We start from the raw sequence: 16,202 nt of genomic DNA, 5'->3' as shown, positions 1-16,202 counted from the left end.
AGCCCAGCCCTCTGCCTTTGCTGCCTCTCCTTTCCGCAGCCTTGCTTTCTCTAGCCTGGCCTCTGGTGTGTCTTGGCTCAGACATGGGACCACGACAACGAGGTGGAACGTGATCATTGGACGAGCATGGGTCTCCTGCAGCCCCGCCACATGGCAGACGAGAGCGGCTGCGCAGCAGTCGTTGTTGATGGGGCGTCGGCCTCTGCCTGGGCAGCTTGGGTGTGAAACGTGGTCTCGTTCCCCTGGGCATTAAAGGAAACGGAGGGGAGCAGACAGGGAAACTGCACAGCAGGGCTGTGGCTCCAAGGGGGAGGAGCCTGGGTCTCTCCATCATGTCTGTCCGCTCTGGTGCATCCTTGAATTTGAGAGACAGCTGCCCACTGCCTCTGCTGAGATTCCACTGTAAATTACTCAGGTACAAGCTGACTGGATCTGAGAGTCTGCAAAGGCAGCCCAGGAACTAAGCAAGGCAGCTGGCATTCGTTAAAAAAAAAAAAAAGGTGAAGAAAATAATGTGCTGGAGACAAAGGGGAGATGCTAGAAGTGGGCCAGTGGGTCTGAGCAACAGAGGAGCCCATCGGTAATCTCCTGGCGTGGCCTCCCTGAGGCTCAGCGCCGCTCCCCACGCCCTCCTTCCCCTCTCCTCTCTTGCCACCTTAAAAAAACACACATAGGCAGAAATCAATCCATCAAATGTCATTACAGATTTATTAAGCCTGATGTAGAAAGACATTTAACAGTAACATCTTCAGAAAGCATAAAAAGAGCACTTCTATTCAGTCTTGTGCTTTGAAAATCTAAATATATTTTTATCATATAAATAATTCTTTTCATGTTTTAAGTGCATCTGTGTTTTTTTTTTTTTCTTCTTCTCTCCTTTAATTTTCGTTTTTCAATTAGCCAAAGCGGAAGTCGTGGTTGACGGAAATGAAGCCATTTGCAAAGCTAATGGTGTCGGGAGGCCTGTCTGAGTTATACTGTATCAGCCCGATTTCCAAAAGGTGGTTCAATGTCTGCAGCATTCAAATGAGGGACAGCCTCCAGCAAAATCATAATTGAACACACCCAGGTCCTTAATGTCGGCAGTTGAACTTCCTGATGCAAATTATGGTAAGATTTCAGATGGGGACAGTCTATTTCCAATAACTCCTGAGTGGGTGAGACAAGACTTTTTTTTTGACACAAAGGAAAGAGTTATCATGCTTAAGAATGTAAATAACACACGTATAGAAACCTTTTTGATGGAAATGAGGGGCTCCGTTTAAACCTAGGTGAGGGTGTTATTTTTTCACAATAGCTAAAAGAAGTAGTATCTATTATATAGGGCTTTAATTACAGTTCTCAAAGTAGAGTGATTTTTCCTTAAAAAAAAACTCTTTAGAGGTAAAAAGTAATGGCTTCTTTGATGTAATTTTCACCTCCACCATCAGAAGATATTTCTAGTGGTGAAATTGTACTGTTTTAAAAAACCCCTCTCCTTTTAGAGATTATTTCATTGCTAGAGCATCATACACATACATCTCGAGTGTGCCCAAACCAAGTCATTTTTATTCAGCCGGGGGCTGCTCCAGGTGTTTCTTTTGGCTGATCTGAGTTATATGGGGTATAGAGACCAAATTAATTAGAATTAGGAGGAAGGACAGGAGGCTGGCACCCGGGGACAAAAGGAGGAGCACCTTTCCTGAAAATCCCTGTGGTTTTTTTTTTTTTCCAAGCTGGAAAGCCATCATTTCTGGGGGGACGGTGTGTCTTTAGGCAGTGACAATGCAGCTGAGCCTTTGGAAAATTGCAAATAGTGACTGCATTGAGCACTAGCATTTGGGATGATCAGGAGCAAAGGAAAAGCGTGGTCAGCCAGGGAAAGAACTTTCCAGATCCCAGAGACGAAGGCTTGGATGCCTCTCTGTGATGAATCTGTTTGGCCACAGGGTGGTATAATTTTCCTAGCAGAAAAAAAATTTTTTTTCATCGCAAGGACAATTTATAATCATCAAAAAACAACTGAAACATGGTTTTGATTAAAACAGCCTGTTGGCTCAATAATTTCTGTAATTTTAAAAACATCCTTAATGCAGAAGAAGAACACGCCGATGTCAGGAATGGCCTGGGGCCCCATTACAACAGCAACCGAATAAATAAGGAAAAGAATTGCGAGGTCATAAAAACAAAATTAAGCTAATGTTTCAAATTTTGACAATTATGAATTCTTCCTCTAAGAAGACATTAAAAAAATGTTCAGGCACTATTAGATAAAATACAGAGAGGATAATTCTTACATGGATGAGTTTGCAGTTTTCCCAAGGGGTAAAGCATGCCTTTAAAGGAAAACCCTGAATTAGGATGTTGATTCCTCCTTAAATCCAGCAACTGGATGGACTCATGCAGACAGACAAACTTGGTTCTTAATCGTTTCTTTGTAAACTCAGATCTAATTCTTTCGTAAGCTATTGAAAGAGAATGATCAGGAAAAAACATTACAAGCATAATTTTTTTTTTCTATACAAAAGAATCCCCATTGTGGGCCAGTTTGGTAGGAAGCAGAAACAAGCAAATATAACAAAATCTGTGTTCATACATGGCGATATAGTTAGTATATACAAATATGTACAGTATAAAAATGTGCGGGAGGCTGCTGTTCTCAGCCACCCGAGCTGCATTTTACACGAGGGAAACAGCCTGGACTTTCCTCCTAGTATACAGGCAAAAGCAGTATATACAGCATGCAGGTTATAGAAAATTAGTGCGCTTGCATGGAGCATTCTACAGGTATGCTTGCCGTCATTTTTCTTTGAAAATGACTAGTCTGTTTTCCTAATATAAAAACATGTTTGCCTTTCTTCGCTGGCAAACACTTTCCTTCATAGCAAGGTTGAATTCTCCCAACTCACTATGCCTTACCTCCCCTACTGCCAATTCCAAAAGAAAAAAAAAAAAGTCTAGAAGTAACATGAGGGGATAAATGCATAACACAAACGTGGTTGATGCCAAATTTCTTAAAAACCTACGCGCTTTGCAGAGTAAGACCTGGTTGACCAGTACGAAGGTTGTGTATGATCAACTACCCTCTTGATTTTTAAGGTGTTTGGAAGTTTCTGATTTACGCTGATGGCGCCCGGCTGTTAGGAGTCAAAGTCAGAAGGGATTAGGAAGACAACAGCATATCAGAGACCAAGAAGTAGGTTGTATCCCCTGATATTATGACACTTAAGAGTCCTGAGCCAAACAAGGATGGTGGCGTATGTCAGCTTTTTCTGACTTGAGTGCACATTCTAGCATCTGATGTATTATAAGCCAAAACATTATACTGCAAAACTGGAATGTTTCTGTTGCGTTGATCTCCGTGCAGAATGAAAATAGTTTTTACATCTTCTCCGCAGATTGGTTGAGCTTAGTGTATTTAAAACAAGATATACATACACATTTATAATTCCTGAATGTTACCTGGGTCATTTAGAAAGTGAATACATTGCTGTACAAAGTCTTCATATTTGAGATACAATCGTATGATTGCTCAAGTTCTGTAAATATAAGCCTTTGCCTGGGGACTAAGATACAAATGTAGGCTTCAGGTCCAAGATTTAGTAAATGCATTGAAATTCATTTTCTGGAGGGGCTGAAGGGAGTGGTAGGATTTTCTATTTAAAAAAGTATTTTTAAAGTAATCCATTTGTTAGAATTTTTCAGCTTCTCCTGGGGTTCTCACAGAAGAGTCATTATTTGTACTTCCAAAAGCAGTCTTAAGCAAATAAACATTGTAGAAGGGCTGTGAGTATTTAATTTTTTTTTCAATCAGGTTGCTTTTTTAAAAAAGGCCTTAATGACCATCCTATGGCTATTGGTGAAACCATTTGTATGCTGAGAGGCGTCAGATCAGGGTGCCTTTACTTGCAGGAGCCATTTTACTTGGAATATATTTTTCCAATGGAAATGGACAAAGTTCTGTTGCAGAAATAACGTTCCACCTGGTACTAGCATTTTAAAACAGTCCTCTTCTAATCCATAAAACATTTCTAGTTTTCCCTGAAGCTTTGGGCTGCCTTGTGCATGAATAATTTTGGAGAAACACCCACGCCTGTTAGCCCATTGTTCGTGGAGGATTGGAAGAAGATTAACTAGAGCCTGGAAATTGTGTGTCTGCGTCTGCTTCTGAATCTGTCACAGGAAACCAAAGGAGATAAGTGGCTTTTACTTTGGATGAAGAGGTAAAATTCCCCCATAGAAATTCTAAAGATGATTCACAAGTTTCAAAATGTTTAATGCTTCCCTACAATGGAAACATGTCTTTCTGTCTGTGGGGATGGAGATCTGGGCCTCTTTCTCCTGCTCAATCTTTGTCTAAAAGTGTTTTGTGGATATTTTGAGAAAGTGCCACATATAGGAAGGGAGAAAATGAAATTAGCATTTTAACATCTCACAGGGGGAAAAAATAAACGGAAAGTTCACTTGTGATTTTTTTTTTTTTGCCAAATGCATGTTCAAAATAGATACCACTTTTTTGTTCTTTAGAACTATATGTGTATATTTGTGTGTTTGAAGCCTTCAATATATTTCCTTATTATTATTATTTCAGCATTCATCAGCACGCTTCGATTCTTGTTGCAGAGAACAGAAGATAATGTGAAAGTGACATTTTTTATGTTTTTTTTTTTTTAACAAAAAATATTTAACAAACTTGGAAAATGAAATCCGGTGAAAAAGATTTGAAAGCAGTCACATAACCTAGGGAATGACAGATGGGAAAGACGCAGGATGCAAGCACCTTTAAGGCCTTGTAATCTTTGGATTTACTGTGAGAAGTTTCAGAAAACTGCGGAGTCTTACTGTGGCCCTGTCCATAGGCCCTGGAAAATTGCAGTGAGTAAAATATATTCACGGACACACACACACGTGCACGCTCACACACGCCTCCTCACTGTTTAGTCAGCGCTATCTAAACGCCTCCCCGAAATGTCATTTCATTTGTTTGTTCTCAGCATTTCCACTCAATTCAGTGGCTCGTGTCTGTGACATTAATTATGAAAGACTCCAACCACCGAGCAGGCACATTTTGGGGGTGAGGTGTAAGAAATCTAGTTATGACCTTAAATTCTGTGGGGACTGTCTGGACTATTCAATTTATTCTATGATTATAGTCTGCTTTTAGGCCATGACCTATTTTTAAACTATTTCCTCTCTGTATACTTCTCAGAAGGCGAATTTCCTATTTGGAAAGATTATTATTTTTGAAAAACAGGTATAAAATGCAAATAGCGTGAGGGGGGTTGGACCCTAATTTAGCTCCTCATTCAGGTATCTGGTGTTAACTACCTCTAGGCGCTGCTGTAAACACCGGAGGACCAGAATGTTGTGGGAATTGTTCACCTTGTATCCCGTAGCACCTAGGACAGTGTTGTGCATACAATAAATGCCTGATAATATCATTAAAAAATTTTTTTTTAGCTGCACCATCCAGCATACACGTTCTTAATTCCCTGACTAGGGACCAAACCAGAGTTGGGAGCACAGATTCTTAACTACTGGACTCTCAGGGAAGTCCCAGAAGACGCCTGCTAACATTTGTTAGTCAATTTGCTAAATAAACGGCGTTGCCTCTTCCGTCTTCTGCTCCCGGTGTCTTGTTACATGCTGTACGTTTGGTGAATTTGTTGAACTACAAAATGGGGCCAAATGCCTAAAACTGAAGTAGTCATATAAGCGACTTTTTCAGTAGACGTTTCGGTTTACAGCCTGTGGGTGGTCTTAGCTAGAGGAAGGGAAGGGAAGGAACAGTGGTCTCTTGCCCTCACTGATACCAAGGGCTGGGGACAGAATGGAGATCCTTAGGTGTACTTTGCATGATATTTGCCCATCATTTTTCTGTCCATCGAATGTTCCAGTTTATCAGCACTTTATTTATTTACAGAGAGAGGAAGAGAATGGTATGAAAGCAGATAAAAACATTCTCCTGAGTTCTTGTTGTTTTTTTCCCCTCCAGAAGGAAGTTTCTAGAAGCTTTCCAGAGCTTGCCAAATGAAGACAGGTCTGGTCTCTAGGAATATACTGAGCTCTGTGTGGATCTCACAAAAAGAGCCCAGATCTTGTTTCCTAAGGAGAGCGTTGGCAGCTGTCCCTCAGCAGTGACATTCATGGTTACCAAGCAACAACTCATGAGTCCAACCAAATTTATAAACATTTTTGTCTCTTGCCTCCCACCCACCCCTCCACAGAAATTGCGCTAACAAAACTGTATAGATGATGTGTTGAAGCAGATGATTTATTTCTTTCTTAGAAGGGAAACAATTTCCATGGAGTTGAGAATCGCATTGTTTTCCTCAAGTTGGAGAAAGAGCTCAAGAATCTGCTTTGGGACGGTTTAGACAGAATCTGAATTATATCAGTTTATCTAATAACCCTGGGTTGGAGCAGGCAATTTTTAACAGCTTCAAGAACCCCAGTGCTAATGCATTGGTTTCCCTTTAATAGAATTTTGTTGTCGAAGGACAGTGCTCAGTAGAGTCCACCCTTCAATCTTAACCCATCCGAAGACTGTTCCTTTCCAGTTGAGCGCCATTCGTTTCTGGTTGAATAGGTTAAGCAAAGACAGACCTCGCTGTTCTCAATTCACTTTATGATCCTCCCATCATAAAAAATAATATCAGCACCTTGCTTTTCATGTCAGAACTGCATTTGAGCCGCTATTCCCTATGCCCATGAGTAAATCCCATAAAAGCCGCCCCGTTGTACTGTTGCTATTTTTCCTTGTGGGTGATTGATTGATGGATGAGTGCTGACACTTCAATGAAGCTATTTCGACTGCCATCTCAATCCGATGATGTGAGGGGTATATTTTCTGTCCATGCCTCATTACTTCAGAATGACATTCCTGGAACTTCATTTACTTTTTCCCTCCTTCCCCGAAGCGCCATATTTTTTCCCATCTAGGTTATGCATGCCATAAAAAAAGCAATTTGCTATTATATGTGGCATAAGGGCAACACTTTCTCTAGGAGGTAAATAAGAAGTTTTTTTTTTTTTTAAATCCCAATGTTGAATGTAGGGATCATGTCAAAATTCCCAAAACAATTCCAACAGGCAAGTGCCATGAGAAATGGCGCAGAGGATATATCTGGAGATATTGGGCTTCATTTTGTTGGTGTTAAAAGATTTGACAGAGATTTCCTTGATAATTAAAGCACCAACAAAAGTGACTCTTTTGTTTCAGAATCACTTGGTTCCTAGTGCTCTGCCTAGAATAGTTTAAATATTTCACCTATAGCTGAGTGGCAGTTTACAACACAATCTAGACTTATTTGTCCTTTGAGAATGAGGAAATTCATTGTTGAAATGCAATAACAGATTTATCTATTATAGGTTGCTTTCAGTTGTATCGAAAATGCACAGCTAAACAGATCTATCTCTGCATTTCCAAACAGTGCACTAGATATACAAAGGTTTTAACAGTAAAGCATGCTCTTAGCTTTTCCAAGTTGACTTAGGACCTGATTTTAATCTGTGTAATACAGTATTCCCGTTAATAATAACGTATAATTAAGACATCCGTTAAAAATCCATAACGTTAATTTAATGGAGAAAATCTAATACAGTTCTATTGGAATTTTTACGTTAAATTAACTTTAACGGGCTTTTAATGGATGTCTTAATTAGATCTCATTATTAACGGGAATATTCCACAAATTAAAATTGGGCCCTCAAAGTTTTAATGAAAAAAGTTGCAGGAACACATTTAAGGTGGACACCCTATTTCATGCTTTCTGTTGCTTCTGCAGCTGAGCTGGGTTTCCAAGCCCGTAAACAACAGATCCTGGAGAAAAAAAATTACCACAGAAGGCTGCTGCTGAACTTTCTACCCTGCAGTGATCTCATCTTCTTATTTTTTTCTGATTCTGCATTTCCCCAATTGTCCCGATTTGCAGATCTCATATGAAGTGGTACATGCTCAAAACTATATGCTTTTTAACCAATAAAGATAGTGATGATAAAGATGCCCACTACCGCATGGGAAAAAGTCACTGGCAGCAACACGGTTAAGCCTGACTATGTGAACAACTTTCCCAGAAGATGAACATTGTTCAGAGGTTTTCTTGGCTCAAACTCTGGTTTAACTTAATAATTCTTCCACTTTGTGGTGATTAATGGCTCCCAAGTGCAAGGGCAGGACTGGGCAATCCAGGTGCAACTGTAATTGTTGCACTGAACAGAAACATTTCCTTTAGACAAACGTTCCCAGAGGGGTTATAAATAGGAAATGGACATTACCATGGAAAATAGGCTTCCAAGCATCTACATTAAGGGCAGCCCACTTGGACATCAAACTCTGAAGACTCGTCCTCCCCCGCCCTTTCCTGTCAAGTGGTACAAACTGACAGAATAAGCAGGTCAGTGTTCTCAGTCCTCCTTTTTCTTCAGCGGCACTTTGTTTTCTTGTGACAGCGGAAAGGGGACCATGGAGACGAGGCAGCCCCGCTGCAGTTTATCAATGAAAATCTAATATTGTCCATAAGCAGAGAAGTGGAAATCAATACTTCATTACCAAATTGTTAGTGCGGATGAAGAGAAACGGCCGGGGTGATTGTTTTGTTTTGTTTTTTTTTTTGGCAGTCTTCTTAGAGCAGGGTGTCGAGAGGAATCGCTGTCAGGAGAGCGGGGTGGTGCAGGGCAAGGCCCGGTGTGAAGGAAATCCAGGCTGGAGAGTTGGAACTAAGGCATTTGTCCTGTAATGGGAACCAGAACAACAGAAAAGGTGCATTATTTTCTGAGGAGCAGCCGGGATAGTCAAACCGCTCACCTCTTTCACTGATATTAGTGTTCTGCATAGGGTCTTAGTTAAGTCTAGTATGATGTGATCAGTGATTGAGACATAGAAAGCAAGAGCTAACTTAGGGGAAAAAAATCTTTAAAATATAATGTATGGAAGACATATTTGAACACCTCTGTTTGCAGCAGTGTTATTCGTCATAGCCAAAAGGGGGAAGCAACCCAAATGTCCATCATAGGATGAATGGATAAGCACAATGGTACATCCACACAATGGAATATTATTTAGCCTTCAAAAGGAAGGAAATTCTGGCACATTCTTCAGTATGGATGAATCTTGAAGACATTGTGCGAAGTGAAAATAAATCAGTCATAAAATGGTAAAATACTTCACTTGTATAAGGTACCTAGAGAAGTCACATTCAGAGAGATGTAAAGCAGAATCGAGGCTGTCACGGGCAACCTTTGCAAGAGGGGAACGTCCTGGAGATGGGTGATGGTGATGGTTGCATAACAACGTGAATGGAATGTACTCAAAGCCACTAAACCTTACACGTAACAATTGTTAAGATGGTAAATGTTATGTATTTTTTTTAACCACAATTAAAAGTAAAAAAAAACAAGTATGGTTTTTCTATTGTGAAGCATTTAAAAAAAATTAAAAGATTAACCTGTGGCCTCACCATTAGGATAGAGCTCCTGTTTACTCCCTGCAGCACTCCCTTTAGGGTTTTCTTTTCCCACACATTTTTGTCAGGTTTACATAGCTGCCAGGGCCCACTGTGTAAAGTGTCCCTCTCTATCCTTTCACGAGGAAGGTCGTTGTGAACAGTGGGATGAATTCTGTCACCTATATCATCAAAGCTTACTAAACCATCTTGCAATGGTGTACATTTAATTCACTTCCAGTTTTATTCAATAATATTAACTGTGATGAACATCTTTGTGTTTAAAACCATTCAATATGTTCAGATACCTTAATAGACTTAAGTGTTCACGTCAAAAGATAGCAACATTTTTTTTGTGTGTGTGGTGGGAAAGTGCTTTAAAGTATTTAACGGGCTGAATTTTTTTCCAGATATGTGCTATTTGGATGGCTGTCAGTTCAGGAGGTTCAGTCACTCAGTCGCGTCAGACCCTCTGCGACCCCATGAACCGCAGCACGCCAGGCCTCCCTGTCCATCACCAACTCCCAGAGTTCACTCAGACTCACGTCCATCGAGTCAGTGATGCCATCCAGCCATCTCATCCTCGGTCGTCCCCTTCTCCTCCTGCCCCCAATCCCTCCCAGCATCAGAGTCTTTTCCAGTGAGTCAGCTCTTCACATGAGGAGGCCAAAGTACTGGAGCTTCAGCTTCAGCATCATTCCTTCCAAAGAAATCCCAGGACTGATCTCCTTCAGAATGGACTGGTTGGATCTCCCTGCAGTCCAAGGGACTTGCAAGAGTCTTCTCCAACACCGCAGTTCAAAAGCATCAATTCTTCGGTGCTTTCTTCACAGTCCAACTCTCACATCCATACATGACCACTGGAAAAACCATAGCCTTGACTAGACGGACCTTAGTCGGCAAAGTAATGTCTCTGCTTTTGAATATGCTATATAGGTTGGTCATAACTTTTCTTCCAAGGAGTAAGCGTCTTTTAATTTCATGGCTGCAGTCACCATCTGCAGTGATTTTGGAGCCCAAAAAAATAAAGTCTGACACTGTTTCCACTGTTTCCCCATCTATTTCCCACGAAGTGATGGGACCAAATGCCATGATCTTCGTTTTCTGAATGTTGAGCTTTAAGCCAACTTTTTCACTCTCCTCTTTCACTTTCCTCAAGAGGCTTTTTGGTTCCTCTTCACTTTCTGCCATAAGGGTGGTGTCATCTGCATATCTGAGGTTATTGATATTTCTCCTGGCAATCTTGATTCCAGCTTGTGCTTCCTCCAGCCCAGTGTTTCTCATGATGTACACTGCACAGAAGTTAAATAAGCAGGGTGACAATATACAGCCTTGACATACTCCTTTTCCTACTTGGAACCAGTCTGTTGTTCCATGTCTAGTTCTAACTGTTGCTTCCTGACCTGCATACAGATTTCTCAAGAGGCAGGTCAGGTGGTCTGGTATTCCCATTTCTCTCAGAATTTTCCACAGTTTATTGTGAGCCACACAGTCAAAGGCTTTGGCATAGTCAATCAAGCAGAAATAGATGTTTTTCTGGAACTCTCTTGCTTTTTCCATGATCTAGCGGATGTTGGCAGTTTGATCTCTGGTCCCTCTGCCTTTTCTAAAACCAGCTTGAACATCTGTAAGTTCACGGTTCACGTATTGCTGAAGCCTGGCTTGGAGAATTTTGAGCATTACTTTACTAGCGTATGAGATGAGTGCAATTGTGTGGTAGTTTGAGCATTCTTTGGCATTACCTTTCTATTGGATTGGAATGAAAACTGACCTTTTCCAGTCCTGTGGCCACTGCTGAGTTTTCCAAATTTGCTGGCATATTGAGTACAACACCTTCACAGCATCATCTTTCAGGATTTGAAACAGCTGCACTGGAATTCCATCACTTCCACTAGCTTTGTTCGTAGTGATGCTTCCTAAGGCCCACTTGACTTCACATTCCAGGATGTCTGGCTCTAGGTGAGTGATCATACCATTCATATCGTGGTCATGAAGATCTTTTTTGTACACTTCTTCTGTGTATTCTTGCCACCTCTTCTTAATATCTTCTGCTTCTGTTGGGTCCATACCATTTCTGTCCTTTACTGAGCCCATCTTTGCATGAAATGTTCCCTTGGTGTCTAATTTTCTTGAAGAGATCTCTAGTCTTTCCCATTCTGTTTTCCTCTATTTCTTTGCATTGATCGCTGAGGAAGGCTTTCTTATCTCTCCTTGCTATTCTTTGGAACTCTTATCCAGATGCTTGTATCTTTCTTTTTCTCCTTTGCTTGGATGGCTGTAGGAATGTATATAGTTTCCATCAGTCCAATCTGGGCGGCATTCCTTGGTTACACATTATTTAGTGGTTGTGCTCATTTTAATGAGGAAAAAATACCGAGGACCTATATTTAATTTTTCTTTTGGAAAAGGAAAATATCCAAGTTTCTAGTAGAACAACAAAGACAAGTTGAGAATTGAATGGTGTTTGATGTGTGCAGAGAAATTGAGTGCAAAATAATCATAACAGACTTTATAAAAGATTCCTCGGTAAGAAAGCATAGGACTGCAATACTAGCGACCAGTATCATATACCTACCAGATGCCAGATGCTTTGCATCCACTACCACTAACCCTCAAACAACGTTGTTTTAAAAATGAGAGAGGAAAAGTCTCAAAGAGGTTAGTGACTTGTCCCACAACTAATGCTAAGCAGTGGGTGGCTTTAAAATGAGGCGGTCCCCCTCAGAAGCGTCTGTGCGCACTCAGGCACCACCGTCGGGGGAAGGAATCACTTCCCTCTGTCACCGTTCGTATTGCAGATAGGAAGGGTCCCAGCAGCCTTTGGTCTGGAACCCACCCGCTCCTGGCAGGTCTGGAAACGTGAAGGAGGATGGTCGCATGGTTGGAGGAAGAGAGATGAGTCAAAGAAAAAGAAAGTAGAGGCTAGAAGCTGCCACGGCGTGGGGCTTCCCAGGCGGTGATAGTGGTGGAGAATCCGCCTGGCAATTCGGGAGACACAAGAGACGCAGCTTCGATCCCTGGGTCAGGAAGATCCCTTGGAGCAGGAAGTGGCAGCCCCTCCAGTAGTCTTGCCTGGAAAATTCCATGGACAGAGGAGCCTGGCTGGCTACTGTCCATGGGGCCTCAAAGAGCCGGACACGACTGAGCTACTGGGACACCATGTGCTCTATAGCAGGTACAGTAAGGAGAGGGCAGGGGAGAAAGCGGAAAAGAGAAAGGAGAGAGGAGGGCTAAACCTGCCTTTCCTAAAGAGTGAACACCTCATATCGTGAGACAGGACGTCTGTGGCGAGGAGGCGGCTTCACACACAGTTTGTCTGTGGTCCTTGGTTTCTCCTCCCTGACCTTGATGCTAATGTGAAACCAGTTTTAGAGAACCTTATTCCATCTATCACTTCCTTGGACCAGCTCCAGATCTGATCAACCCACAAACTTCTCTGGCTGGATTTCTCTTGGGTCAAAATTTGTTCTGGGAAGGGGAGCAGGTAGAAAGGAAAAAATTTTTTTTTTTAGTACAGTCACCTTCTTGGGAATTCACAGTACACATAAACGTATTAAAGGCTCTGAGAAGTCCTGCAATTAAAGCCCAACTCAATCCAGCATAATATACCTTTCTTTAACCTAGGGCTTCCCACATTCGTCAGATAACCCTTCTCTTCCCTGTAAAACACTCACAAGTGTACGTGAGTGTCATTTTCTGGAAAACACTTTCATGACAGATTCTTGTGTGGAAACAAATGAAGTTGTTTAGTTCCTAAGATCTCAGTTCTGAGCTCATTATTGACTTTCTGTAACTCTTTGCTCAGGTTTCTTGGCTTTGGGGGCCTCAGCATGAGAGGACCCAGCTGTCCTGACAACCTGACATTTTCTGTGTGTCTAGTCTGTGCTCCCCCTCCGAGATCCGTGCCTTACCTCGTGCCAACTTCATGATGTTGCAGTGCAGGAGATACTAATGGCTACACTTTCCAGCCGAGGAAACGGGGATTTAGAGAGGTAAAACCACTGACCTGCAGCCACCTGGTTGGTAGTAGGAGAAAGGGTATCCAGATTCAGATTTCTCTGGTCTCTTAAACGCTGCCTCTTATCTCGCCTGTGATCAGTTGGTAATGTCTTAAAATGTGAAACACTAGCATTATTAATAATTTACAGGCATTTCCCCAAGAGTGTCTGTACAGTTATTCAGTTAAATTCCAGATATGAGTGTCTTCTATTAAAACCTGACTATGATGCTATTTCTATCTGAGAGATCTCATATCCCACCACTATTGATGGAAAAGAATTCTTTCAGAAGGTCGGTTTTCTATACTACAAGAGAATGATAAAAAGGAGACCTGAATAGTGGGCCTGTTTGGGACAAGATACTCTTTTTTTTTTTTTTTAAAAGAATTTCCTATCTTTAAAAAGAGAAACCTCTTTTTCCCTCTAGGTCTAAAGATGAGACCTGGCAGAAAATTAAAACTAGAAAACGAAGAGAAAGGGGATGAGAAGAATGTGTGCTGTTACTTCTTTTCTGCTCAGAAAAAATTGTGTAGAATGAGTGAAGAACAAAGAGGCAGACACTCTTGGTTGCCTTTCAAATGATGCTTGCGTGCTAAGTTGCTTCAGTTGCATCTGGCTCTGTGCGACCCCATGGACTGCAGCCCACCAGGCTCCTCTGTCCATGGAATTCTCCGGGCAAGAACACTGGAGTGGGCTGCCATTTCCTCCTCTGTTTCAAATGGTAGTTGAGGCCATGTTTTGCTGCTGCATGAGTTTTTCCCCTTAATATGTTCAGCTAATACTATAAAAATAAACCATAAATAAATAAAAATTGTAATTACGTATCAAAAAAGTCACTGGCAGTGTTCATTAAGTAGAGTTTGTGAGGGAGAGCCAGGCGAAAAGATGCAATTATTTTTGTATTAATACAGAGCCATCAGCAGATGTGTAGAATTACATACGCTGTGCTGTGGCCACAGCAGAATCCTGCACCCCCTGGCAAGTCGCTCTGGCTGGCTCTGCCTTTTCTCTGTGCCCCTGCTGGGGGCCTCCTGCCTTCTTTTTCTCTTCTCCGCACTGTTCTTCTCTGTGCTGTGCTTAGTCGGTCAGTCACATCCAACTCTCTGTGACCCCATGAACTGCAGCCCACCAGGCTCCTCTGTCCATGGGGATTCGCCAGACAAGAACACTGGAGTGGGTTGCCATGCCCTCCTCCAGGGGATCTTCCCAACCCAGGGACTGAACCCAGGTCTCCCGCCTTGCAGCTGGATTCTTTGCCATCAGAGCCACCAGGGAAACCCCCTGTTCTTCTCAGAGCTGCATTATTATCCGAAAAGGGTGTTTTGGGATTGCTACCCTGAGCGCTTCACGGTTAGGGACCAAGAACACCAGACATCTCGCAGGGGGCAGGACAGATTCTCCCAAGGGAGTAATGACCTTCATCGTGCACCATGTTTGAAGACTCTGGAGGTTGGGATCACTCCTCTTTGGCACTGTTTATGTTTGGGGCCAGATCCTTGTTGGGGACTGTCCTGGACATTGGAGGGCTGTTAGCAGCATCCCTGCCTCTTACCTACCAGGTTTCGGTCGCATTCCCACTCACCCTCGAGTTGTGACAACCCCAAATATCTCTAGATTTTGCCAAATGTCCCTTTGGAGGGAGGCAACATTATCACTGATTCAGAACATCTGACCTAGTGGAAAACAATTCTACCATTTGAGCTTAGAACCTCAATCCATTGTACGACTGGCATCTGGACGTCTCTGCGTGAATAACTCACAGGTGCCTGAAAGGTCACTTTTCTCCACCCCGACCCTGTTTCCTCTCCAACGTCCCTCTTCATGGGAAATGGAACCACAAACTGCTCAGTTGTTCCTGCTGGAAAGTGGGGCCATTCTCGACAGCTCGTCATAACCTCCCTCGCCAAAGTCAACGTCCATCTTCACCCCGCTTCCCATTCGAGCCTGTGGCCTTTCCCTGATGACTGGGGCCCTTCTCACTGGCTTCTATCGTCCACTCTGTGTCCTGTGGGTCATCTCCCATGAGCAAGTAGAGGGAGCTTGTGAGAACTGAGATGAGACTGAGGCGGTCCCTCCTCGCTCCTCCCAGCTCACTTCCCTTCAGTGTCCTCTGCGGCACTTAGGAGAAAGCCTTGTCTTTCTAAGACTTTTGGCCTGATCTGTTTCGCCACCTCTCCCGCCTCACCTGGGTCTGCACGCCTTAGTGATGTGTGCCGAGAGTACTGGCCTCTCGCTTTTCAGTAACCTCCTTGTTCATGTGTCTGTTTCCGGCTGCGCGGGTCTTCGTCGCTGTGCGGGCTTTCTCCAGCTGCAGCGAGCGGGGGCTGCTCTCTGTCTCAGCCTTGCGGGGCGCCGGCACTGCGCACGCCTCCTCCTGCAGGGGGCCCCGGGCTCCAGGGCATGCGGCTTCGGCGGCTGCAGGACGTGGGCTCATTAATCGTGTGTCCGGGCTCTGCAGCTGGACGCAGGAGCTTAGTTGCTCCGAGGCATGTGGGATCTTCCCAGATCAGGGGTGGAATCTGTGTCTCCTGAACTGTCAGGCCGATTCTTTACCGCCGAGTCGCCAGTGAAGCTGCAACTCTAGCCTTCTGAGGGTATCTGAAACGTACCTCCTTGTCTTTCCGTCCCTTCTTCCCTCCACCTAGAATGCTGTCTTCCTATTCTTTGTTTGGCTAGCACCTTCTCATCCTTGAAGGCTTCGTTTAAATGTCGTTTCCTCAGAGAAGTTTCCTCCTACCCACTGAACTTGCTGCGGTTCCTTCATTATAATTTTGTACCTTAT

The 16,202-nt window shown here is 42.9% G+C and overlaps 1 protein-coding gene across 2 annotated transcripts in view; it reads right to left on the bottom strand.

Moving 5' to 3' along the window:
* Positions 1–6,232: 6,232 nt before the first annotated feature.
* Positions 6,233–16,202, bottom strand: part of TSHZ2 (teashirt zinc finger homeobox 2) — a 488,870-nt gene continuing 478,900 nt past the window's right edge. For both annotated transcript variants that reach the window (XM_069548839.1, XM_069548840.1), the window contains exon 3: positions 6,233–8,711. Coding sequence is in view for 1 of the 2 variants with exons in the window: in XM_069548840.1 (XP_069404941.1) it covers positions 8,710–8,711 (2 nt within the window). In the remaining variant the exon portion in view is untranslated. The remainder of the gene's footprint in view (positions 8,712–16,202) is intronic.

This window comes from Ovis canadensis, chromosome 13 (genome assembly GCF_042477335.2).
Source record: "Ovis canadensis isolate MfBH-ARS-UI-01 breed Bighorn chromosome 13, ARS-UI_OviCan_v2, whole genome shotgun sequence".
NCBI lineage: Eukaryota > Metazoa > Chordata > Mammalia > Artiodactyla > Bovidae > Ovis > Ovis canadensis.
The sequence above is the reverse complement of the archived record's forward strand: the minus strand, read 5'-3'. Positions and strand labels throughout refer to the sequence as shown.